The sequence below is a fragment of the Dromiciops gliroides genome, chromosome 2, assembly GCF_019393635.1.
Source record: "Dromiciops gliroides isolate mDroGli1 chromosome 2, mDroGli1.pri, whole genome shotgun sequence".
Taxonomy (NCBI): Eukaryota; Metazoa; Chordata; class Mammalia; order Microbiotheria; family Microbiotheriidae; genus Dromiciops; species Dromiciops gliroides.
The window spans coordinates 319,932,547-319,958,621 of NC_057862.1; the positions used below are offsets into that span (position 1 = coordinate 319,932,547).

A 26,075-nucleotide genomic window follows, 5' to 3' on the forward strand; every position below is an offset into this window, starting at 1 on the left:
TTTCTAGTGAATTTTATCTGGAAACAAACATCTTGTGAAAAGATAATTAACAATTAAAATTTTAAGTTCAGAATAATTTTTCATTACCTTCTGCAATTGTAAAACTCACATTTATCCAATACTTTGTTTCACAAAACACTTTCCTCCTCTGTGAAGTAGATAATAGGACAAGTCTTGCCATCCTCATTTTACATATGAGGAAAAAGATTCAGAGGAGAAAAGTGATTTGCCTGATGAACAATGAAAATAAAAAAATGACTGAGTCCTACCTTAAGTGTCTGTTAAGTTCTTCCACATAATTCTTCTGATCAAGGACATCAGTAATTCTTTCATGCCTGTTTTTAAAGAAAAGGGATTCCTTAATTCATTGGTTTTGTTATTCTTCACCTTTTTCTATTCTCCCTCCTTCCCCCGCCCCGCCAAAGACGACTACCTCACATAAGCAACAGTATTTCTTGGATTAGAAAACCATGGAGTCATAAAACTTAGAAAGAAAGGCTGGAGCATAAGTGTTCATCATCCAAACTAATCAAAGTGAAGAAAAAAGAAAGGTGGGGAAGGGAAGAGGCAGGGTTAGAATGAATGATCGGTGAAGACCTATACTAGGGCTCTTAGTAATGACACTTGCATTTTTAAAAGTCTTATAAAATGGATCAGAATTAATGCCATTTAACAGGGTTATGAATAGAGTAACTTTTATGGCTAGTGTTAATATTTTCCCTATCCTTTGTTAAGGCCAAATAAAGGAAAAGTGAGAGTAGAAAAACCCTACAGGAATAGAAACAAACTTTCAATAAAATATGAAAGAAAAGAGTGAGAGATGATGTCTATCCTCACTGAACCAGTTCCATACTTCTATTAAAAAACAGTGACTGTTTGTTACCAGTCTTGAGGTACTCAAAGTCTATCTGATTTGGTTCGTAAGCTTGTCTCTCTCTGCTTGTTGAGGTTTGGGAGCTGTCATACTCCTTTGTTGACAGCCCAGACTTAAAGGCTCTAACTTGGCTCTTCTTTTGGCAGTGTTAGAAGATTTGTGGAGAGGGCTCATCTTCTCATTTGGAATAGGTATATTTTTTAAAGCCCAGGAAAAACGTTCTAGAACTGGCACTCGCACTTACAAAACAAAAGCAAATGAACAAAAACTGCTGGATTTCACTATGGGAGCTCTATGTTTAGTGGAAACTCATTTATTTCAAAATATGGAGCTAGTGCAGTAAGAATCAACATTACCTCACAAATAACCCTAGACATCTGGATGGGGCTTTCATAGATATGAGGACTTTCATCCATTATTTCATTTGATCCTCACAAGAAGTTTGTGAGGTAGGTAGGGCAGGGAATATAGAAGAGCACCTCAAAAGTCTAAGATGTTAAATGATTTGCTGAAGGCCACTCTGGTTAGTAAACGTACAGGTAAGAAATAGAAACTAGGTCATCTTGAGCCTTCTTTGGTGCCTATTCAGAGTTAAGAGTTCTTAGAGCTTAGAGAAACTAGTTCCACCACTTCATTAAACAGATATGGAAATTAAGACTCAGAATGGGGGTGTAGTTACACACTAAAGGCAGCAAGTGATACATGGAGGACTCTAAGTCAGGTCTTCTGACTTCTTGTCCAGTGTGTTTTGTACTGCACCAATGTATTTTGAGCTCTACCACAATATTTGCTAGGATTCCATTATAAAGAACAATTGACTGTGTACATACTCTCTGTCACCATCAATATCTTGCACATCCTTGAGATATAAGGAAAAATCGATCACTCCAACCTGGTTTAAAAAAAACAAACCAACACACAAAAGTTTAGATAACTCTTTCTATAAAGAAAAGTCAGGGGCAGCTAGGTGGCACAGTGGATAAAGCACCAGCCCTGGATTCAGGAGGACCTGAGTTCAAATCCAGCTTTAGACACTTGACATTTACTAGCTGTGTGACCCTGGGAAAGTCACTTAACACTCATTGCTCTGCCAAAACCAAACCAAACCAGCCCCCCACACCCCCCAAAAAAAGAAAAAGAAAAGTCAAGATGACATTTATTTTCTATACTATTCACTGTCTTCATAATTTGGATTGAGGGGCAGCTAGGTGGTACAGTGGATAGAGCACCGGTCCTTGATTCAGGAGGACCTGGGTTCAAATCCAGCCTCAGACACTTTACACTTACTAGCTGTGTGACCCTGGGCAAGTCACTTAACCCCAACTGCCTCACCAAAAAACCCCCCAAATCCCTCCCCCCCCACAATTTGGATTGAACATTTAAATTCATGTCCCTTTAAAATAATTATTACCCCTGGGATACATGAGTTTTGCTAACAATGAGGCTCAAGAAATCAAAACATTGGGGCAGCTAGGTGGCGCAGTAGATTGAGCACCAGCCCTGGAGTCAGGAGGACCTGAGTTCAAATCCGGCTTCAGTCACTTACACTTACTAGCTGTGTGACCCTAGGCAAGTCACTTAACCCCAATTGCCTCACCAAAAAAACAAAAACAAAAACAAAAAAAGAAATCAAAACATTTCCTGTTGTAGATGATGACTTCTTTTAAAACAAATGATTTGCATGACTACTTTGGAAAGTGATCACAGATAATGGAGCTGGAAAGGTCCTCAGAGGCCATTTAGCCTACTCCCCTCAAGGAGGGTGACAACCAAATACCAATCTATAGTAAGGATCAGAAGTGCCACTTAACCCTTGGTCCTCTAACTCTAGAGATTTTGTTCCTTGGTTTGTTCTTTTTTTTGGTGGGAGCAATGAGGGTTAAGTGACTTGCCCAGGGTCACACAGCTAGTAAGTGTCAAGTGTCTGAGGCTGGATTTGAACTCAGGTACTCCTGACTCCAGGTCTGGTGCTCTATCCACTGCTCCACCTAGCTATCCCCGGTTTGTTCTTTTTAAATGTATTAGACTCAACATATTTTGGCTTACAAATTTTCTGAGAACAAAGTCCCACTTGAATGGAGTTAGCCTGGGTATGAAAGAAGTGGGGAAAAATTCTGACTTCCTCAGTACTTCTCAGTGGCTTATGAAAAAGTGGTAATGGTGCTCTCTCTGGCAGAGAGCCTTCATGAGCTGGCCAACTCTTTGGGGAGTTTCCAGTCTTTGGGGCGTCTCTTGGGAGTAGAGAAAGGGCTACTGAGGCCTGGCTGCAGGAGGCCTTCATGGCGGGCAGGTGTGTGTGTGAGATTACTGTGAGAGAGGTGAGGTGGCTCTGCATACTTCCTGAACAGAAAGGAGTGAAGAACTTCCATCTGTCTCTATATCCTCTACTCAGATGAGAGTTCAGACACATACCCTGAGAACCCACATCACTAGAAGGCATCTTTTTCCACTAACAAAGAATTACCATGGTAACATAATCCCTACTACACAGCTTTACGTTCCAATTTAGACACAGACCAATTTTTTTTTTTTTAATTAAGAGCTGATTTTCATTACAGAATCACAGGATCCAAGCACCAGAAGAGCCTTCTGAGGACATCTAGTACACTCACTGCCAAAGAGTCCCTTCCATAGCATCCCAGGCAACTGGCCATTAAGCTTCTACTAAGGACAAACTCATGACTCTTCATACCTGTCTTATTTTGGAGGGGGGGGGGGAATGAAGGGGATAAGGAGAAGAGAAAAGAAACTGTTCTGAATTTAAAAACCTAAAATAAAAAAGAGCATTCTATATGAAACTGTGAATCTGCATTTCATGTTGACTGCATTCACCATACCTCCATAGGCAGGCAGCCCATTTTATTTTTGGGTAGCTTTAATTCTTTTTATATTATTTATTTAGTTTAGTTTTTTTCTGAGTTGTTTTATTTTTTTTTCTTTTAGCAACAAACTTTTATTTTTTCCAGTTACATGTAAAGTTAGTTTAGTTTAGTTTTTTTTTTTTTTGCGGGGCAATGGGGTTTAAGTGACTTGCCCAGGGTCACACAGCCAGTAAGTGTCAAGTGTCTGAGGTCGAATTTGAGCCCAGGTCCTCCTGAATCTAGGGCTGGTGCTTTATCCACTGCACCACCTAGTTGCCCCCAAGGGTAGTTTTCAACATTCATTTTCCTAAAATTTAGAGTTCCAAATTTTTCTACCTACCTCCCTCCACAAGACTGCAACCAGGTTATATATGTACAATCCACAAGTGTTCTTTTTATCAGTTCTTTCTATGGGGGTGGATGGTAAGCTTCCTCATTAGTTCCTTGGGATTATCTTGGATCATTGCATTGCTGAGAGAATAGTTAAGTCATTCACAATTGCTCACTGAACAATACTGCTGTCACTATGCATAATGTCCTCCCAGCTCTGCTCACTTCACTATACATTGATGTTCATTAGTTTTTACAGCTTTTTCTGGGATCATCCTGTTTGTCATTTCTTATAGAACAAGACCATTCCACCACAATCATATAGCACAGCTTCTTCCATCATTCCTCAATTGATGGACATTCCCTTGATTCTCAATTCTTAGCCTCCACAAAGAGTTGCTATAAATGGTTTTTGTACAATTTTCCCCTCTTTTCTCTTTTTCATGATTACAATTGTTAACCGTTTCCCTTCCATCCTATTCCCTTCCCCATGATATTTATTCTATTATCCCTCTTCTTTCATCCTATCACTCTTCAAAAGGGATTTGCTTCTGTGTGTCCCCTCCCCGACTCTGCCCTTCCTTCTTTTGCCCCTCTCTCTTTATCCCCTTCCCCTCCTATTTTCCAGCAGGGTTAGAGATTACTCTACCCAATTGGGTATGTACATTATTCCCTCCTTGAGCCAATGCTAATGAGATTGAGGTCTTTGAGCCAATTCTGATGTGTTAGGCTCATTTACTGCCCAGATTAAATAGATTACTCCACCCAGTTGGGTGTGTGTGTTAGTCCCTCCTTGAGGCAACTCTGATGAGTTTAAGGTCTTTGAGCCTTTTCTTTCTTTCTTCCTTTTTTTTTGTGAGGCAATTGGGGTTAAGTGACTTGCCTAGGGTCACACAGCTAGTTAAGTGTTAAGTATCTGAGGCCGGATTTGAACTCAGGTCCTCCTGACTCCAGGGCTGGTGCTCTATCCACTGCACCACCTAGCTACCCCCTTTGAGCCTTTTCTGATGAGTGTAAAATTCATTTACTGCCCTGCTCCTCTCCCATCTCTTCCCTCACTCCATAAGCCTTTTCCTGTTTCTTTCATGTAGGATTTCACCTCTGCCCTTCCCCCTCCCCCAGTGCATTCCCCTCACCCCTCTATTTAACCCTAGCAGCTTCTACATTAAAGGACCGAGGACATGCGAGGGTAAAGGAATTGGGATTACAACCAAGAATCACCTACCCAGCAAAACTGAGCATAAAAAGGGACTTTAAAGGAAAAGAGGACTTTCAGATATTTGTGATGAAAAGACCTGAACTGAATGGCAAATGTGACTTTCAAATACAAGATCCCAGAGAACTATAAAAAATTGGAGTTAGGGGACACGCCTGGGGTAGTACAGTGGGTGACTGTCTTGTGTCTGAGGCCGGGTTTTGGCTGGGATCCCCCTGGGTCCAGGGGTGATGCTTTGTCCACTGTGTCACCTAGCTGCCCCATGATGACATCTTTAGGGGTAGCTTTAATTCTTAAGAAATTTTCCATTTCATCAAGCTAAGTCTCCTTCTCTACCTTGTACCTGCTCTTCTTGGCCAGCCCTCAGGCTGTCTGTGTAATAAGTCCAATCTCTAATTCCTCCTGTACATGACAGCCCTTCAAATATGTAAAAGAACACCATCTCATCCCCTCTAAATTTACTCCAGGCCTAGCATTTCCATTGCTTTTACTGATCTTCATGTGGTGGTTTTCCTCACATCACAGGTACCGTCTTCTGGACAGACTTCAGCTCATTTATGTCTTTCTTAAAGTCCTATGTCCACAAGAGAACACAGTACTCCAGCTCTAGCTGGGCTAGGGTTGAAAATGAACTATTACCTCCCAACTTCTCCATGCTTTTCTTTTCTTAATGTACCTTAGAAAAGCATTATCTGGTCTTTAAATAAGAAATAATTAATAGACCAGTAACTGTTATAGAACACATGGAAACACAACACTGGGCCTATAACTTAAACCTCCAAATTGTTATTTATTCCATTTATGCCCATTAATGTGTATGTCTTCACAACTACTAATAAATATTGGTTTAACTCATAGCAAGAATTGTATTTTACCTGAGAGTCTAGATCTTCTCCTTTTAAGCAAAGGTTAGCATCAAGAACATTGAGTCCCACCAGCAGACCTACAATTACTGTTCCTTCTTCTTCCATCATCAATGCTTCAGGTTCATAGAATTCACTAAGAAAGATTGCAACCACCAAAGCTATGCTTAGTTTAACAGCAATAAAAGGCAAACTGTATTTAACAATAATGCTGATATTCAGATGTGCAAACTTACCTTCACACATTGGTCTAATACAGGTTCTAAAATTTCCCCAAATGAGATTTGTGCATACTTAAACTTGCTCTTCAAAGGTGCCAATTAAAGGCACAATACTCATGAATACTTACTGGTTTATAAAAGACATGAGACATTAGCTTATCAGTGATTGGACATGAACAATTTAGACACGCTTATGAAAACTATTATGACCTTTTAATGGAGTGATACCTGACAGCAAAGGATTTTCCCTCCATGCCCCCTCCTCTGTACCAACTTGACAAGGGAATTATATTGGAGAAAATTCTCCCATCATTAGCCATAGGAAATCAGAAGAAGCAAAAACCAGATATTCTGGTGCTATTTACATAAATACAATGATGCATTGGGCTCATGTAAAATGCAACACAGCAGTTATCACTGACATTATAAATGTGGATTTTATCTCAAATCTTCTGACATTTATATGCTGACATTTCTTCTGTCCATTGATCAGGGAAGTGATATCCTCTTATAAGAAAAGTTGTGTGTTTTTTTTTAAATTTCAATTAAGAATGACCACAAAGGCTATTATTACCCTCTCTAAATCCCAATCAGGATTTCTTCAGGTTATTCATTCCAATAAAGACCAATCATTTTTAATTTGATAATTTAACAAAATATCAAATAGCTCTTATTAATACTGAGAACACATTTTCAGAATCTTACCAGTACTCAATCAAGAAACGACTTAACACTAAACTATGGCTGCATAGTAAATGCTATTTCTTAGACAGTAATAATAACTCATATTTCTAGTGGTTTTTTTTTAAAGTGAGGCAATTGGGGTTAAGTGACTTGCTCAGGGTCACACGGCTAGTAAGTGTTAAATGTCTGAGGTTGGATTTGAACTCAGGTACTCCTGATTCCAGGGCCGGTGCTCTATCCACTGCGCCACCTAGATGCCCCTCTATAGTATTTTTTTTTTTTTTTTTTGCGGGGCAATGGGGGTTAAGTGACTTGCCCAGGGTCACACAGCTAGTAAGTGTCAAGTGTCTGAGGCCGGATTTGAACTCAGGTACTCCTGAATCCAGGGCCGGTGCTCTATCCACTGCGCCACCTAGCTGCCCCCCCCTCTATAGTATTTTAAGGGATATCAAAACCTTTTCTTCATAACAGTCCTTTAAGGTTGATAGTACAAAGTATTATTATTCCTATTTTGAAGACAGACATTGAAGCTCAAAGAATTTAGATGCCTTTCCCAATGTGACAATAGTTGGTTAGGTGTGAAAGCCAAGACTAGAACCCAGAACTTTTAACTCATAATGGAAACTATTTCCACAACATTGTTCTGACTCTGAGATTATGACACAGAGAATTTCTGAGATTAATAATGCTAATCTGAATAAGAACTATAAATCACAGACTCTGGCCTAAAATAAAAATCATTTATAGGGATATTTTAAATCAAACATTAAATAGCTATTAGGAATTTTAAAAAATCATAAGATACCTTAAGAGATGCTTATTATCTATAAGCACTTTCAGATAATCTGCCAATTTCTTCTGCATGAGTGCAAGGTAAAGCCAAGCCCTTCCTCTTCCTACTGCTGTCCTAAAATTAAAACAGATGGATGAAAACACTAGCTAAACCACCCCCACCCCCAACCAAAACCAAAAAACCCCAAAGTAAATTTTATTCATTCTTTTTTTTTTTTTTAAGTGAGGCAATTGGGGTTAAGTGACTTGCCCAGGGTCACACAGCTAGTAAGTGTTAAGTGTCTGAGGCCGGATTTGAACTCAGGCACTCCTGACTCCAGGGCTGGTGCTCTATCCACTGCACCATCTAGCTGCCCCAATTTTATTCATTCTTAAGAAACACAAACGGATAAAATTCTTCCAATATATACACAATTTTCTCCAGGACCCTGAAAAAATTATGTCAGATTTAAATAAAAAGATACAAATATTCTCACAAAATAAAAATAAGTATATGTTTTGAATTTAATCATGGGGCACCAGTTTTATGAATTGAAAAAAATAAGGGTTGTAAATAGCTACTTAAAAATGGAAATCACAAAAACGATGTGGGAGAAAAATATCAGAACTAACAAACCCTTCTATAAGAGATGAAAGAAAGTTTATTCTAAGTAGTTATTTTTTGTAAAACTGGGATTAACATTCAATCCAATTTAGTTAACAAGAACACTAGCAACTATAGCAATAAACACAAAACCATGGAAAAGGAGAGAAAGCTCAATCTAGTTTTAAGATGGATGCAGACTAGACTAGTGCATAAAATCTGCCTGGTAAGTTGCAGTTTGAAGCCAAATTGTCTGACAGTAAAAAAATTTGACTGACATGCTGCAAGTGAATGATATTAGCACAGCAGTGTGTATATGGTATTTAGCTTCTATCAAAATTTCAGGAGAATTTTTAAAAGCAATAAAATTGTCATACCTCCTTAAAGCAAAAAAACCCCTCTTCTCCCTAATACTTCTGTTTCTTAAGAAAACATGTATAACAATGTGACTAACATAATTTTCTTTAAAATGAATGGAATTTAGCCAACTTGATTTCCCAGGCACCGGGTATTTGTCTCAATGCCTTGTTTTCCATTTGATTGTGGAAATGTACAATGATATAACATATCTGAGTTCCATCAGACGCAACAATTAGCATCAACATGTAAATTGAAATTTGGTCAGGATATATACTGTATATATTTTAGGGCCTAAAATTAGGCCCTAGTTTTTGGATCACAGCTCAAGAACCGAGAGATCAAAAGATGCCTAATCCAACCCCTTCGTTTTACAGAGGAGCCCCAGGATAGCAGGAATCAGAGGAAGGACCTGAACCCAGGCCCTCTGACTTCTAGAGCTAGTGCTCTGTTCAGGGGTCCTTATTTTAACCCACCTTCAGCAAGATTTTTATAAAATGGAACCAATACATCTGAAATATCTTTTCCTGAGATTTCAGAGCATGATTAAATAACCCTACAGTATAGTGTAAGTACTTATACTAATAAGAAATAGAAGGGTCATTGGAGATTATCTAGGCTAACTCACTCATTTCACACAGATTAAAAAACAGATACCCAGAGGCTAAAGGTCTTCTTCATAGATAAACAGCATCCATCTATCTCAACTCTTTTGGGTGCAGCCTAAATAGTGGTTCTCCCATTAAATGTATCATGTTTAGCTGAATACTATTTATATCCATTAGGAAAAACTTGCAGAATGAGTTAAATTTCTTAGAGGACTGAAATTATTTTTTGGAACCAAGAATTTGTGTAACTACTCACTTTAACTCCGGCAGATTTTTAACACTAGTAGCTATATCTGATGCTTCTGGACAAAGTTTCTCCACCAGCTCCAGGGGACCAAAGAAAGACTTATTTTGGCCAATAAAACTCTTCTTAACTATAAGGGAAAACACAAAATTTTGTTAATAGGGTAAAGCTTCAAAACTTTTTTAACCTACAAAACAAAACTACAATGGCACTTTATTATTACTATTTCAAAAATTCTTGGTTCTCCTGGGCTCTGAGAAATCCTAAGACATCACCTAGTTACCTGATGTAGTAGTGTACACCTCTCATTCATAGAGGTTGAGGCTGATGGATCAGCTAAGCTGGGAATTCTTTTTTTTTTATTTTTGTTTTTTGAGGGGCAATGAGGGTTAAGTGACTTGCCCACAGGGTCACACAGCTACTAAGTGTCAAATGTCTGAGGCCAGACTTGAACTCAGGTCCTCCTGAATCCAGGGCCAGTGCTTTATCCACTGCACCACCTAGCTGCCCCAAGGGGCAATATGTTTTAAGTAGAAACATAAAACCCATAAAACAACTAGAGAAGCTAAGGGATTTCTAGGCTAATTATTCATACCTACAAATATCTACTGGATGTCCATTTGAAAAGATGGGTACTACTGCTAAACTATTTTAGAAGAAAAGCTTTCCTTTTAATTCTTGCTATCAATGTAATTCACCTCTTCAAATCATTCTCCTAAATACTGCAGCCCAAATTCTTACATTCTACAATATAAGGATGCTCACCTTTCAGGCCATGTTTGAGACAGTGCTCCATGACCACAAAGAATTGTTGCAAAGGGGCGTAGTCTGTGTCCAAGCTTCTACCTAGGCTCAGTGCTGACTGGATCAGGACTTTGATACTCAGCTTCATCATATTCATCAGGTTGGAACGTTCTTCCATCATTTGGCATTTAGTAGCTGTTGATGAAAAGCAATGACTTGCTTAATTTGAGTAGTAAAAAAATGAAATCACCTAGTATTTGGTGGGGCCTGAAATGGACCTTTTCTATGGGGATCTGGTAAGCAAAACCTACTCCCATGAACACCAGGAGTTTGCATTATGTACTTTGGTATTCTAATATATTTACTATGCACATAGAGGACAAGATGGAGCCTAACATACAATATATTGCTTCAAAACTGATAGCAAGCTAGTCTGTTTTTTTTTCCCCCGGTCTTATCTCCCACGGAACCTTCCCATCATCCCATACCCCCATCTCACATCTAACCCAATGCTCTTCAGTTTAGAGGTTTGTCAAAAAATTCATCACCTAAAAACCAAACATCAGAATAAAAGACATCTGGTACTCAGCTGGGCTGACCCCGGAACTCGGTCATTATCACCACCAAGCCTGCTACAGGCTCCAGAAGCACAACCTGGAGAATGCAAACCCCGCACCCCCATCCCCGGGCAATGCCTGCCCAAGGAAAGAAACTGTATAACAACCAATACCAACAACAGTAACAAAATCACCTCACACCCACAGGATGCCTTTTCACATTTTGACAAGCATTTTCCTCGCCATCCCCCCAGGGAACTAAACTCATACCCCATCCTAGGATTTTAAGCTCTGCCAAGAGGCCTTGGAGGTCAGGGAGTCCAACTCCTTCATTTTACAAAGGAGGACACTGAGACCCAGGAAAGGGATGGGGGATGATTTGCCCAAGGCCCCACTCGGGCGCCGGCTTCTCTCCAGGGCCCACCGGCCTGCATACTCGCAGCCCTAAGGGGTCGGCCTCTCCCAGGGCCTGGCCGCCTCCTGCCGAGTCTTTCTAAGCTCTCTATCCTGAGATGCCCGGCTGGCCTCCCGGCCCTCACCCACCCCACTCCCTGGGCTTCCCGCCCACCAGGGGCGCTGCAGAGGCCCAGTGGACTAGCCGGTACAACGGCCCCACCACTGGACCCCGAAGGCCAGGAAAAGAGGATTGTCAGTTACCCCGGGGGCTTCTCAGGGGCGGTCAGAGAATGTTGCCTAGGAGACAGTCTCACGCTCTCCAGGGGCTTCTCGGGATTGGACGTCCGGCCCAGCGGCCTTATTGTCTTGACCAATGATAATACAAAGATTCGCGCACGACGCAGTTCCCTCACCAATCCAAGGGCGGGAAGGAACGTCATGCCGCCTCCAATTCCTGGGGCAAGAGGGACGGGGGAAGAGGAGAACCACACCCTTCTCGCTGCGGGGGGAAAAAAAAAAATTCCCACGAGTCTCGCGAGACAATGTTGGGGAGGCGCCATTTTACGTTCTCCAGGTTCAGTCCTGACATGGTGCCTTCCCGCGCGGAGGAGCCCTGGCGCTTCAGGAAGGGGCGGGGCGGGCAGGCGGGTCTGGGTTTACGGGGCTGAAGGAGAGATTCCGGCCCCTTGATCAGCCCGTTGGCTTCGCGGCACTTGCTCAGCTCTCCTTAAACCTAATCTCGGTTTGACCGAAAGGGAGCCCGGCTTTGGAGGCTTTGTCAAGGCCTAGTGACCAGAGGCCGGTTTTAACAGGCGTCGCCCCAGCCCGGGGTCCTGACGTCAGCAGCAGTGCCTCCCCCCCCCCCTCCCTCCCTGCCCCGGCCAAACATCTGACAACCTCGCGTTAGCTACTCCTCCACTTTAAAAAATTTTTTTTTTTTTTTTTAGTGAGGCAATTGGGATTAAACGACTTGCCCAGGGTCACGCAGCTAGTAAGTCTGAGGGCAGATTTGAACTCAGGTACTCCTGACTCTAGGGCAGGTGTTCTATCCACTGCGCCACCTAGCCGCCCCTTACTCCTCCACTTTTACTGTCCTTAGCCCAGGCCTTGCACACAGCAGGCGCTCAATAAATGTTAATTGAAATTGAAATTCCCATTACTCCTCTCCTAGAGGATAGGGGAAGCGCTGCAGTGTAGCCCTGAATGAAGACAGGATTTTGATTTTGGTGCAAATGAAACTCTTTCCAGGTTGACTGACATTATTTACCCTCCCCAATGTTAAATGAGGGGGTTGGGCTACCTGATCTTATGGGTCCTTTCCAGTTCTAGGCTTGATCCCCCTCTTTTTTTCAGCCAGTCAGCTACAAGTTCAGCATCGTTTTGACAGCTTTCCTTTACCTCAGCAACACCCTGCTCCTCAAACTCATCTAGGGCTGTACATTTAGCGCAGACCTTTTTTTTTTTTTGAAAAAAGAAAAGCATTTACTGAATCCTTTAGCAGGGCCCAGGTATCAGGGTATCAATAACCAAAGTGCCACACGGGGCCCAATTTTCCTGTACAATTCAGCTCCTCTCCTCATTAACAGAACAACTATATGGATTTGTTTCAATTAAACTACCTGGTAGTGTTAATCTTGCAAGAAATTGTTTTAAATAGAGAAGGTGATGAGGGAAGGGGCTAAGTATATAGCATGTACTATGTGCCAGGCACTGGTGCCAAGCATTTTAAATAGTATGTTCCAAGGGTTGGATGAAGAGAGTATTTGATAGGGGCAATATCGATTGAATAATCGTAAATTCCAACAAGTCACTTTACCTTCATTCTCAGTTCCTTTATGAGGGGGCTGACTAGATGTTCCTGAAAATCTCTTCCTCTTCTAATATTTTAAGATTTGTTAAAAAAAAAAGATTCGTCTAGAATGATTAAGAGACTAGGTTTTTGTGACAGTGATTTCAGAAGCTTCTTTTACCTTAGGCCTTAAAGGATTGTTGGAGGGAGTCATACAACTGCAGACTGAACTGTGTCCTTACTGCTGAACAGTCAGCATCTTTTATAGGGGGAGGTGGAATATATTTTACAGGGTACGCTAAGTAGGGAAATTTGGCTGGAATGTAGAATGCAAAAGGGCTTTATGGACTAGACCTGTCATTTCAAAGACAGTGAGCATTGTTTATCTTTCATTTGGGGTGATGCTATGATTTGCAGGGAATTAATTGGATTTAAGTGAGGGAGGGCTGTGCAAGGTCACTAACCTCACTCTTCCAGAGCCATCTTGGTCCAGTGGCAAGAGGTATATCAGGATGACTGGAGATGACCCTGGATGTTTAAGGCAATTGGGGTTAAGCAACTTGCCCGGGGTCACATATCTAATAAGTGTCTGAGGTGAGATTTGAACAACCCAGGTGCTCCCAACTTCACTGCACCATTTTGCTGTGTCCAGTAAACCCCTCCCCCCTCCCCCCTCCCCCCCCCCCAGCAATTCCCAGGTGAAGAAATTCTCTCATAATTTAGGTTGGCTCCTCAGCAACTTTTAGGCTTCAAGGCTAGCTCTCTAGCTCTCTAGCTCTCTATCCAATATGCAACACTCTCTCATTATAAGGAGTAATGTGAAATCATTTTAAAAAGAAGGGTTGGGGCCAAATTATGAAAGGCTTTATAATATAGATTGATTTTTTGGAGGGGCAATGAGGGTTAAATGACTGCCCCAGGGTCACGCAGCTAGTAAGTGTCAAGTGTCTGAGGCTGCATTTGAACTCAGGTCCTCCTGAATCCAGGACTGGCACTTTATCCACTGTACCACCTAAGTTGTCCCTATCATTCATTCTCTTTCTAATCTTCCATTTCTTCCTCTCCACTTGCTCCTCCCAGGTAACAAACACAGGTCTCTTCCAGTCCTTTATAAATCTTCACTTGACTTTTTACCATCCCCCCCAAGATATGTACTGTATCTTGGTCTTTCATAGCCAAGCTCCCATAAAAAGCCATTGAGACTTACTGCCTCCACTCCTTTCCCTCCCACACACTTCTAACCCTTGGTAAATCTGGCTTCTAACCTCACCATTCAACTGAAGCTGCTCTCTCCAAGGTTACTAATGATTTCTTAGCTGCTACAATGGACAACCTTATCTGAGGCTTCATCATTCTTGACCTATTTGTAGCCTCTGACAATGTTCATCACCCCCCCACTCCCACTTTCCCTTGTAACTAAGTACATACAGCTAAGCAAATCGTTGGCCAGGTCTGACTATAAGCTACATCATTCCACACATATAATCTATCTTTTCTAAGAAGAAAGAAGCGTACTACATAATTAGCAGTCAAAACTGGTTACTACATTGAGAGGATTTTTTGAAGTTTTTCAGTGTTTCTTTTACATGATTGTGGCCAATGAGCAAATCTTTCTGTTCTGATTACTTTGTATCAAATTTCTTTGAATCTTTCTTGTTTATTGTTTCTTTCTGTGTACTCTCTGAGCTTCTGTAACAATTCTGTTCAGCTCTTTCTGTTCCGGATGGCCCAGAGACATCTAAGTTCAAAACTGAACTTCCCCTCTAAATCTACTTTTTTCTGAGCAGGGCAATGAGGGTTAAGGGACTTGCCTAGTAAATCTACTTTTAATATTAACATCTATGGTACAGCTAACCTTCCAATCACTCAAGTGCACAATCTTTGCACTGCTCCCAACTCTTCTTTCTCCTCCATCCCCCACATCCAATAAGTTGCTGAATCTTTTTGATTCTACTTCCACAATACCTGTCAAGTGTGTCTCTATCTTCCCATTCACATTACTTCCACTCCAGTTCAGATCCTTATCACCTCTTGCCTAGACTATTTCAAGTTTCCTAAAAAAGCTTCCAGTCTCTCCCCAGTCCAATCCATTTTCCACATTCCAGCAAAAATAATCTTCCTAAAGCACAAGTCTGATTAATTTCCCTGCTCAAAAATCGTCAGCGGTTCTTTGTTGCCTCTTGGATAAAATATAAGTGTGTTGGTCTGACATTTAAAGCTCTTCCTGATCTGACTCTAGTTTACATTCCAGTTTATTTTATGTTTTTCATGTATTCTACATTATAGACAACCTTCCTTACTTCCCTGAACTTGGCTTTTGTACAGATTACCTTATGCCTAGAATACACTCTTACTTAATTTCTTTCTTTAGGAACCCCTTCTTCCTTCTTTTTTTTTGCTTTCTTTTTTTTTGTGGGCCAATGAGCATTATTAAGTGACTTGCCCAGGGTTGCACAGCTAGTAAGTGTCAAGTGTCTAGGGCCAGATTTGAATTCAGGTCCTCCTGAATCCAGGGCTGGTGCTTTATCCACTGCATCACCCAGCTGCCCCCCTTCTTCCTTTAAGGCTTGGTTCATGTACCACCTCCTATTAGACACCTTTTCTTATCACTTTAGTTGTTAACTACTCTCTCTCCTCAAATATCATGCATGTATGTATGTACCCATGTGTGTATGTGAGCATGTGAGTGCACGTGTGCATGCAGACATACATGTATGTATGTACTATTTACATACTGTACTCCCCTCAGTAGACCAGAAGTTCCTTGAAAACAAGGACTCTTTTTTGTTTTGTCTTTGGATCTCTAGTGCCTTGCACAGTACCTTGCATATAACAGGCTCTTACTAAATGCTTGTTGGACTAGATTTGGTATAATTTAGCCTTGTGAAAAGTCTGAATCCTTGGGTCATTTTTGTGATTTAAATATTCCTTGTTTCCCCAAATGTAAAATAGGGATTCACAGCACTTATCCACTCTCAATTCCAGGAAGAAAGAAGATGGAGCTCTGAATATTGAAAAGGAAACTTTGCTTAAGAAGTCTGCTAGGGCAGCTAGGTGGCACAGTGGATAAAGCACCAGCCATGGATTCAGGAGGACCTGAGTTCAAATCTGGCCTTGGACACTTGACACTTACTAGCTGTGTGACCCTGGGCACTTCACTTAACCCTCATTGCCCTCCCCCCAAAGAAGTCTGCTAAAGGTTCTCATATTTAAAAAAAATATTATATATATGTATCTATTAAAGGAAAAAAGAAAACTATGCAGAAGAAAAATGGAAACAAAATATAGATGGGGAAATGTAGATTATTTGGATTTATTTCATAGGAAAAAATATTAAATGGGAACTCCATCACTTCATGAGCAAGTTTGTATGCAAATTTAGAAAAAATGAAAAGATATTTTATGTAGATTTGGACCTAGAATTATCTTTTTTGATTTTCAGAGCACTAACATATCACAATGGAGATGTCTTCAAATATACAGGTGAAGGGGCAGCTAGGTGGCACAGTGGATAAAGCAATGGCCCTGGATTCAGAATGACCTGAGTTCAAATCTAGCCTCAGACACTTGACACTAGCTGCATGACCTTGGGCAAGTCACTTAACTCTCATTGTCCCGAAAAAAAAAAAAGAAAAAGAAACAAATATACAGGTGAGTAATTTCCTTTTAGGGAAGAGTGCTTTGAGAAAGAAATTGAACCAAGTGAAAATGGAAATTTTGGCCCACATTTCAGTATGAATGATGATGAATGTTTTGCTAAGGCAACAGTCACAAATCTTAGGGAACAGAAATAGATTACCAAATAGGATTGATATCAACAAATTATTACATAGATATTATCCAGTGATTAATTATTATATTCTTAGGAGAAATTCTCAACATAGTAGATTTTTTAAAAATAAAAATTTGCTATATAACAAAGTTGGTAAGTAATACTATGAAATAATAAGAGACCAAGGAATGGAGTTAACAGCACTCATGGACATTAAAATCTAAGTGGTTGAGGCCTTGTCTTTAAAATATACTATTGTATAAGTGTAATACAGTATGTATAAAGAAAATCTACTTCACAAGGCCTAAGAGAAGAGTCTGGTTATTTTTACACAGTTGCTAAGAAATGACTATTTTAAAGCAGTCAGTTGGAAAGCCACTATATATATAGGAGATGAAAGAATTTTGCCACTGTTTCTTAAAATTCCTCCTTAAGACCTTTAATATTGTTCAAGTGTATCTGTACAATGATGAAATATGATGACATACTATGATGAAATACTAAGTTATTAGGGAAAAGTTTCAATACAATAGCTTTTCTCAATCTAAAGCTATCACTGGTCAAGAAGAAAGATATTGTGAAATAACAAAAGACAAAATAGTTCAGTAATAGCACTTGTTTTATACATATAAACTGCAGTAACAATGTGGCTCTGTGGGCACTCAAATACATGTCAATTGAACATTTTTTTTTCTCCAAAGGCAGGTGTTAGGTAGTTTACCTTTTGTATTAGAGAATTCAACAGTGTCATAAATACCAAAATGAACTGGCTAGTTATATCCTAATCTGAACAATCTAGGCAGATGATATTTGAAATAAATGTCAACCATACTTTAAAAGGCAGACTGACATTTTAGATGAGTGTTTTTGAAGTTAAAGTTAAAGACGCTGCTGGAATATGTAGTACAGACCATTTCTAAAGAATCATAGATTGAGAGCTGGAAGGTTATCTAGTCTAACCTCCTCATTTTATAGATAAAGATACTGAGGCCAAGAAAGGTTAAATAACCTGTACATCCAGGTCACACAAGTCAATTTCAGGTCCTCTGATTCCAAATCTTTCCATTGTATCACACTGTCTCATTGTGAGAGTCATCCTCCATTTTCTCCAGGACTACTCTTTTCTCCTTATTCACCCCACAATTGCCCTTCCGAAGAGGCTACTAAGGTTTTAGCTTCTTTCAGCCATTCAGAATTACTAGGTAAAGAGCTTATACCCTGCTCTATCATTTCTTCAAAACACAAAGTCATTCATTTATAAAAAGTGTACACTTATAAATGACACTTTGAAGAAGATAAGGTACTGAACTTAGTGGCAAGAACACTGAACTGGGAGTTAAGAAACTTTGGTTCAAGTCCAACTCTCCTATTGATTTGGTGTGTGGCTGTGGTCAAGTTACTTTACCCAGCAGAATGTAAATTCCTTGAAAGCATGGATTGTGTTTTTGCCTTATATATCCAGCACTTAGTAGTGTCTTGTACATAGCAGGCACTTAAGTTATATTTGTTGAATTGATTAAATTTCCAATATGCCCTCATTTGTAATTCAGGTAAAGACAGACATTTATTGAACTCCTTGTTGTTACTGATCAATTGTTTAGTTATGTCCAGCTCTATATGACTCTATGGACTTTGTCCATGGGGTTTTCTTGGCAAAGACACTGGGGTAATTTGCCATTTCTTTCTAATTTCCCCTTTTCACAGATGAGAAATGAGGCAAATAGGGGTTAAGTGTCTTGCCCAGGGTCACATAGCTAGTAAGGGTCTGAGACTGGATTTGAACTCTGATCTTCCTGACTCCAGGCCTGGTACTCTATCAAGGGCACCACCTAGCTGCTCCTATTACACTACTACCAAGCGCCAAGTCTTATAACTAGGTTCTAAGGTAGATATAGAAATATGATCCCTGACCTCAAGTAGCTTATGGTCTAGATCAGAATATGAAGGGGTTAGATTAGACGATTTCTAAGTTCCCTTCACACTTTCTCATTCATTCTACGAGTTTATGAAATTTTATGAGTTTATTACCATATCACAAAAAGTATGGTGTTGATAATTTGGCTGCTATCACTGCTTCTTTGAATAAAGCATTTTGAGCACAGCTGCCTCTCCTTAATCCTTATATATAGCCATCTAGCAATTATTAATTTAGAGACTTGTAAAATTTATAGCTGGAAGTGACTTTGGAAGCCAGTTAGTCTGATCTGCTCATTTTACAGTGGAGGAAAAAGAGTTCCTTCAAGAAGTCTTTCATCTATCCCTTATTTTGCTTGCTACGACTCTAGCCCCCAAGTGCCTAGTGCTTGGGCTAAAGGCAATGGCCTGCTCTCTCCTCTAATCCATCCTTCATACTACTGCCAGAATAATCTGGGGCTTCTTAACTTTTTGTGACCCATTTGGCAGACTGGTAAAGCCAGTGGACCTCAATAGTTGGCCAGCTGCATTGCATGAATGTCTGAAGACAAGGAAGACTTCAATTATGTGTGATTGAGTGGTGAGTCAAATAATTACAGTACTTTTGAAGTAGTGATGAGTAGAGAAGATATTTCAAGATATCTGCAACAACTGTAATGTGATATGAAAATGCCTGTGATTTCTGGTGAGGACAAAACACAGGAACTGCTAATACTACTATGGTTTGTTGCTACATTCATAATTAAAGGAAATGCTAAATTTCAGTTAGAGGTTAGTAAAAATAAAGATCAACCCTACATATTAGAACTGTTAACTATTTCTTTTGTATGTGTATGACTTTTTTTCTCATCCAAATTCATGGACCTCTTGATTTCTTTTTTGTTTTGTTTTGTGGGGCAATGGGGGTTAAGTGATTTGCCCAGGGTCACACAGCTAGTAAGCGTCAAGTGTCTGAGGCTGGATTTGAACTCAGGTCCTCCTGAATCCAGGGCTGGTGCTTTATCCACTGTGTCACCTAGCTGCCCCTGACCTCTTGATTTCTAACCACAGAATCCTTAGGGGTATGTGGGCCCCAGATCCTTGTTTGAAAGCATAACTTTCAAAAAAACCTCCACTGTTTATAGTAGGAAATTGGAATTACTTCTGGGTTTGTTTGTTTGGTATTTTTGGTGAGGCAATTGGGGTTAAGTGACTTGCCCAGGGTCATCCAGCTAAGCTAGTAAGTGTTAAGTGTCTGAGATCAAATTTGAACTCAGGTCCTCCTGACTCCAGGGCCAGTACTCTATCCACTGCGCCACCTAGCTGCCCCCAGCATTACTTCTGGATTCAGCCCTACCATAGTATTTCCTCAAAGGGGCAGCTAGGGGTCAAAGTGGATAGATAGAATACTGGCTCTGAAGTTGGGAGGACCTGAGTTCAAATCTCACTTCAGATACTTATTAGCTCTGTGACCCTGGGCAAGTCACTTAACCCCAGTTGCCTTAAACATCCAGGGCCATCTCCAGTCATCCTGATATATATTTTGCCACTGGACACAGATGGCTCTGGAGGAGAAAGTGAGGTTGGTGACTTTACACAGCCTTCCCTGCAAGTCATGACATCACCCCAATGTCACAGTACTCTTCAAGAATGAAGAACAAACAACAAGAAGTATTTCCTCATCCTGTCTATCCAACCTTATCTCCCTGCTGCTCCCAACAAGGTCAGGCCCTTCTCTTTACTCTTTGCCACATCATACACACTTTGCTCATGATGATCTTTGAACCTTTGGAATACCTCTTAATTTCTTTTTATTTTGTTCATCAGTTTTCAAGGACAAGCTCAAATCCCTCCTCTTCCATGAAGCCTTCCCCTAAGGCTCATATATAGCTTTCATTACTTTGACCTCCTACTGTCATCAACTTTAATTTTAGAACTTAGTTATATCCTGCTTTATACTGTAGTTTAACTGTTTGATATGTATACGTGTTATCTCAAGAGGATTGTAAACTAGGCAGAGAGAGAGAGAGTTTAAGAATTTCTTTTATATCTCCCACAGTTCCTAGTATATCAAATTCATGACTTTTTCCATGCTTTATCATAAGGCACTTATGTGTACTGATGTTTTCATGGAATCTGGTTCACTGCAACTCTTTTGCCCATATATTCAGCACAATGAAAGGATTCACCTACTCAGGATAATTAAACTGAATGTGCCTATTAGTCAGAAAGCAAAATATAAAGACCCACCAAACTGGAAAAACAAAGGGTATGCTCACATATTAAGCATTAAAAAATAAACCAATGTATGAAAAACTTGCTTGAATAAAACTTTCATAGAAGTGATTTCTTTGCTTCTTGAGAAACATCATCGATCCTACAATATCACGAAAGCCAATCTGGTAAAGATTATTGGGGACTTCACAAATGTCTTTAGTTTAGAAAAACACTTAGTATTAAAACTTCAAATCTCACAATATGAAGCGGTCAAAGACATCTGGGAGATCTTACTGGGCTCACAAAAAAGGATAATCTTGTAGCTTCACTTTTTAGCGGAAGCTACAGCTCTTCCAAGAATTGGAATTTGTTCAAATATTTCTTGAGAATCTACTATTTTTAGGGCTTTGATGAGGACTTGCGGAAGGAATATAGATGACTAGAAAACAATCATTGTCCTCAAAGATCTCACATTCTGGTAAGGGAAACCAAATATAATTGTGAAATAACATTGCAAGAGAGAAGAAATAATTCAACACAACAATCCAAAAGGTGTCGCACTAATCCCAGGCAGTACAAGTACTATTATGCCTAATTTACAGATGAGGAAAAGCTATTTAGTGGTAGAGCCGGGGGTACAATTCACATCTGATTCCAGAACTATGACATAGTCTGACACATTGCCCTCATAATTTTATGTTCCTAAACAGCATTTAAAAGAAACTAATCTTCCCAGGGTTGTACAAGCTAGTATATGTTAGAGGTAGTTTTTGAACTCAGGATTTTGGGCTTCAGGCTTCAACACATTCTCTAGCTACTATACCAGGCTATTTCTGGGGATTCAATAAATAATAACAATTATAACCAAAAAAAGAAACTAATCTGCTTCATATTGTATCCCTAGCCTTTTACATGGCATGTTCTTTCTTATGCAGCATTAAAAATACAATATTAAATGCTCCATTACTCTGTTTAATAAAAGCTTCACCTATTAAGAGTGTTAGTATAAGATATAACTTGGTGTCACAAACCTTTCTACTTAATATAACTGGGCTTATCCCACTGCTTCTGGCAGCAGATTAACCATTTTGACTGCATTTCTCAGAGTAATTGATTTGTTCAACAGTTAGTAAATCCTTATGTGGACTGTACTGAAAGAGGTAAAAACAAATTACTATGGAGGTTTGGAAGAAGGAGAGATTACTTCTGGCTGGTAGAGGGGCCAGGAAAGTCTTTATGAAGGAGGCATTAGAATAAGGGGAGTCAGGGAAAGATATTTTGGGTAGCAGAGTTAATTTTTTAAGTTAAAAGGTATAAAATAAAATGATGGGCATCCTGAGTTGTGAAAAGGCCAGGCTTGGAGTCAGGAACACCTGGGTTTAAATACCAGTCTCTGCCTCATATAAGCTGTGTGACCAGGCATAAGTTATAATCTCTTAGTGCCTTAGGCAACTCTCAGAACACTATAAATTAGAGATCATTCTATACCAAGTGTTTCTCGTACTGCTGAAATCAAAGGTCCAGATAAAAAGTGGAGAAAAACATATATAAACATGGTCACAGTTAATTTTTGGTGTGTATCATTCCATTTCATTTGCAAAGGAGCTTAATGAATAATAGTTCCATTTCTACAAACCTTCAATTCAACAAATATTAACCAAATACTGACTGTTGGCAGGAGAAACAAAATTTAGATAACACTTGGTCGTTGGCCTTGTGGATCATATAGTTTAAACAAGCTTTAAAGGTCTAAATACCAATGGAAAATTGTTGTTTTTTTCATAATGTTAACATCATCACAAGAGATTATTTAATTGGCATTTCTCCTGTTTAAGGAGGGCCCTAAGCAAAATTGTTTTTGTAATTTTGTCCCTATAGTTCCTGTGTTTGTCTTGGCAAGTAGACTCTCGAGTATTTTACATTGTCTACAGTTATTTTAAATGGAATTTATCTCTTGTTGCTGGAATTTGTTGGTGATATATAGAAATGCTAATGATTTATGTGGGTTTATTTTGTATCCTGCAGCTCTGCTAAAGTTGTTAGGTATTTCCACAAGTTTTTTAGTTGATTCTCTAGAATCATCTGCAAAGAGTGATAGTTTTGTTTCCTCACTGTTTATTTTAATTCCTTCAAATTCTTTTTCTTCTTATTGCTAAAACTAACATTTCTAGTACAATATTGAATAATAGGGGTGATAATGGGCATCCTTGCTTCACCCTGATTGTGCTGGGAAGGCTTCTAGCTTATTCCCACTGCAGATAACACTTGGTGAAGGTTTTAGATCAATATTACTTACCATTTTAAGGTAAGCCCCATTTATTCCTGTTTTCTAGTGTTTTTAATAGGAATAGGTATTGTACTTTATTAAAAGCTTTTTCTCCATCTATTGAGGTAATCATATAATTTTTGTTGGTTTTGTCATTGATATGGTCAATTATACTGATAGTTTTCCTAATAATGCAGCAGCCCTGCATTCCTGGTATAAATTCCACGTGGTCATAGTTTATGATTGCAAAATTATTTTTTAAAAAACAAAAGCAGAATTTGTTTTCAGTATCACATCTCCTTCCTTTCTTGAGTTTTCTGCTACCTCCCTGAGTTGCCCAAATTCTCTCATTGCAGACCCCACACTCCCAATCTTCATCCTTTCAAACCCTGAGTTTCTCCTTCCCTATGAAAAACTATTCTGTCATCTCAAATTTGTACATGCTCCTTAACACTTTACAGGGGTCTCCTAGAGATACAATCCAAGTTGGTAATAGTGGTTATGTACTGCCTTGATTGATTAGGTTTAAGCAAGAGGTATTGAAAGGAAGTCCAGAGATTCATACACTGGCATACATTGGAGAGAGTTCTGATTAAATGGCCTCTCAGGTCCTTTCTTATAGCAAGATTTTGTGATTCAATACATCTTAAAGCCTGAGTAATAGTAAAATAAGAGAGCTTTTTGCACTGTCCATCCCCATCTAGTCCTTTATACCTAACAGTTTGAAACTGGCTCTTTTTCATAATCATAGACTAATAAAACTTTGGAGTTGAAAGGCACCTTGAATGTGATCTAATATCCCAACATCTGTAACCTTCCAGTGATAGCATGGTCTCATCTCAAAAGACAATGCTGAGTAATGAAGAGGAATCAGGCCTTGTTTCCAGTTTTTGCACCTTACAGCCCTGGGACCACAGGCATGTTACTTCATTTCCACCTGTATGACGTCCGGCATGTAGCTAGACCGACCTACCTACCTTTCCTAAGCAGGTAGAGCGTTAAGCAAACGTGAGGAATAATTAAGCAAAGCAAGGATCTTCACTCCATCAATACTTGATGTTTTAGTCACACAGATTTGTTTTGGCTGTGACAAAACCCCACCTACTGTTGGAACTTGGAAATATAAATTGGGATTTTTAAACTTTGAGTACAAGGGCCATTATTGAGTACTGGAACTATTTTACGTGTAGTTTTTGTTTTGTTTTGTTTTGTTTTGTTTTTAAAGCTAAGCACATCTCTCCTTTCCCTCTACCCCCTTCCCTATAGTGTTTAAATGTTGCGTCCAACAGAAAGATTAACTTCCCCAACCCCTTTCCCCAAGTCATCTGGTCAGGGAAATGAGGGCGGTGTTTGTGTGGAGATATATGATTTATTTTGATAAGACTTTGGCCTGGCTCTCCTGACCAGCCGCTTTTAAGTTTACTTTTTGCAGTGACACCTTGAACAGAGTAGGTAGGTACACTTTCGGCTGCGGGCAGCTCAGGGCTCGCAGAGCCCCTCCCTGCGGGATTGCCCCGGCTCGCTTGCTTACCTGGGCTGGCGGGGCTGTCTCCACCGCTGCCGCCGCCGCCACCGCCAGCGGCGGGGAGTTTGCTCCGGAGCCCGGCGGAGGAGGCTGCGGAGCGCAGCGCGTGTCCACAGCTCACCGAGAAGTTCTCGGACGCCTTCCTGGCCAGCGAGAGGATGGGGTGCGACCAGCTGGCGGCATCCCCGGCTGCCGCCTTGCCCCCAGCCTCACCGCGCACCTCGCTCGCTGGGGGGATCTGGGTCCGGTCTATGATCTCGAAATCTTCCCGCGGATCCACGCCCGGAGAGCCACCAGCCTCCCCTTCGGCCATCTTTACACAGTCATCTGACACCAGTCAGGAGGAAGCGAGTTTGCAGCCGCCCCTGCCGCCCGTCAGCTTCGCTGCTCGCCCGCCTGCCCCGGGCAGCAAGCGCTGCAACCAGCGCCCTGGAAGATGGCATCGAACCTTTTTTTCCCTTTTTTCTTTTTTCGGGTGGATGGAGTGCTCAAACCAGCGTGGGCAGGAGTGAGTTTTAGGGAGAGTGTTGAAGCTGTGTTGGGAAGGAGTGCGTTTTGGGGGAGCAGATGCAAGACGGACAGAGAGACAATTTTGGGGGTTCTCAGATGCAAGCAAGGCAGCTGGAGGTTTTGAGGGGGGTCTCAGAAGAGAGCCAGCTCTCAGGAGTGAGCTGTAGGAACGACCTTCGTAGATTATTTAGGCAAGAATAAAAATTGACGGGGTCAGAGTAGGCAAGAATGTGCTTTGAGTGGTACCTTGGGGGTGGCATGGAAATTCTGGGAGCCAGCTCTTGGAGCTGGTTTCCCAGGGCTTTGGTGTAATTGTGTGTTTGGGCAATAGGATGGGGGAGGGAGGAGGAGTTCTTTGTTGAGAGATCACTAGGCTTTCTAGGTTCTTTGTTATGATGTGGCCTCAAGTTCTCAGTTCATTCTACATTGATTTAAGTCTAACATTTGGTCATTCCTCTGAAGAGCTCCTCTGACTGAAGAGGGCCTATGTAAGGGGAACTAGGGAAGAATTGAAACATTTAGGGAACATGAAGTAGGGAAAGAGATTTGGGAGGTATTAATGTCAAGAAAGAATGTATCCATTGTGAGTGGGAGTTGTTTCATTTGTACCTGTATCCCCAGTGCCTTAATGGTGTGAGCACTTAAGTAGGCACTTAATAAATACTTGCTTGCTTGCTTGTAAGAGAGGGAGGAGCACAATACTCCCCTATACTGTTTACTGCATGCACCACCTTCTTCTTGGTCACCTGGCTCCCAATCAAGGTGTCATCCTA

General features: G+C 40.4%; 1 protein-coding gene across 6 annotated transcripts in view; it reads right to left on the reverse strand.

The window, feature by feature from the left end:
• The window catches only part of RUFY1 (RUN and FYVE domain containing 1), a 47,413-nt gene extending 22,278 nt beyond the window's left edge, over nt 1-25,135 (reverse strand). Inside the window, exons 1-7 of one of the 6 annotated variants that reach the window (XM_043984446.1) lie at nt 11,478-11,498; nt 10,399-10,572; nt 9,646-9,763; nt 7,855-7,956; nt 6,157-6,280; nt 1,705-1,766; nt 270-335 (exon numbers count right to left, since the gene is read on the reverse strand). In XM_043984446.1, the coding sequence (XP_043840381.1) occupies nt 270-335; nt 1,705-1,766; nt 6,157-6,280; nt 7,855-7,956; nt 9,646-9,763; nt 10,399-10,558 (632 nt within the window). In that variant the 5' untranslated portion in view covers nt 10,559-10,572; nt 11,478-11,498. Of the gene's footprint in view, nt 1-269; nt 336-1,704; nt 1,767-6,156; nt 6,281-7,854; nt 7,957-9,645; nt 9,764-10,398; nt 10,573-10,925; nt 11,094-11,128; nt 11,568-11,591; nt 11,786-24,798 lie in introns of those variants that run through there. The other 5 variants (XM_043984440.1, XM_043984443.1, XM_043984442.1 and 2 more) reach the window with 5 other exon arrangements.
• Between the last annotated feature and the right edge of the window lie 940 nt (nt 25,136-26,075).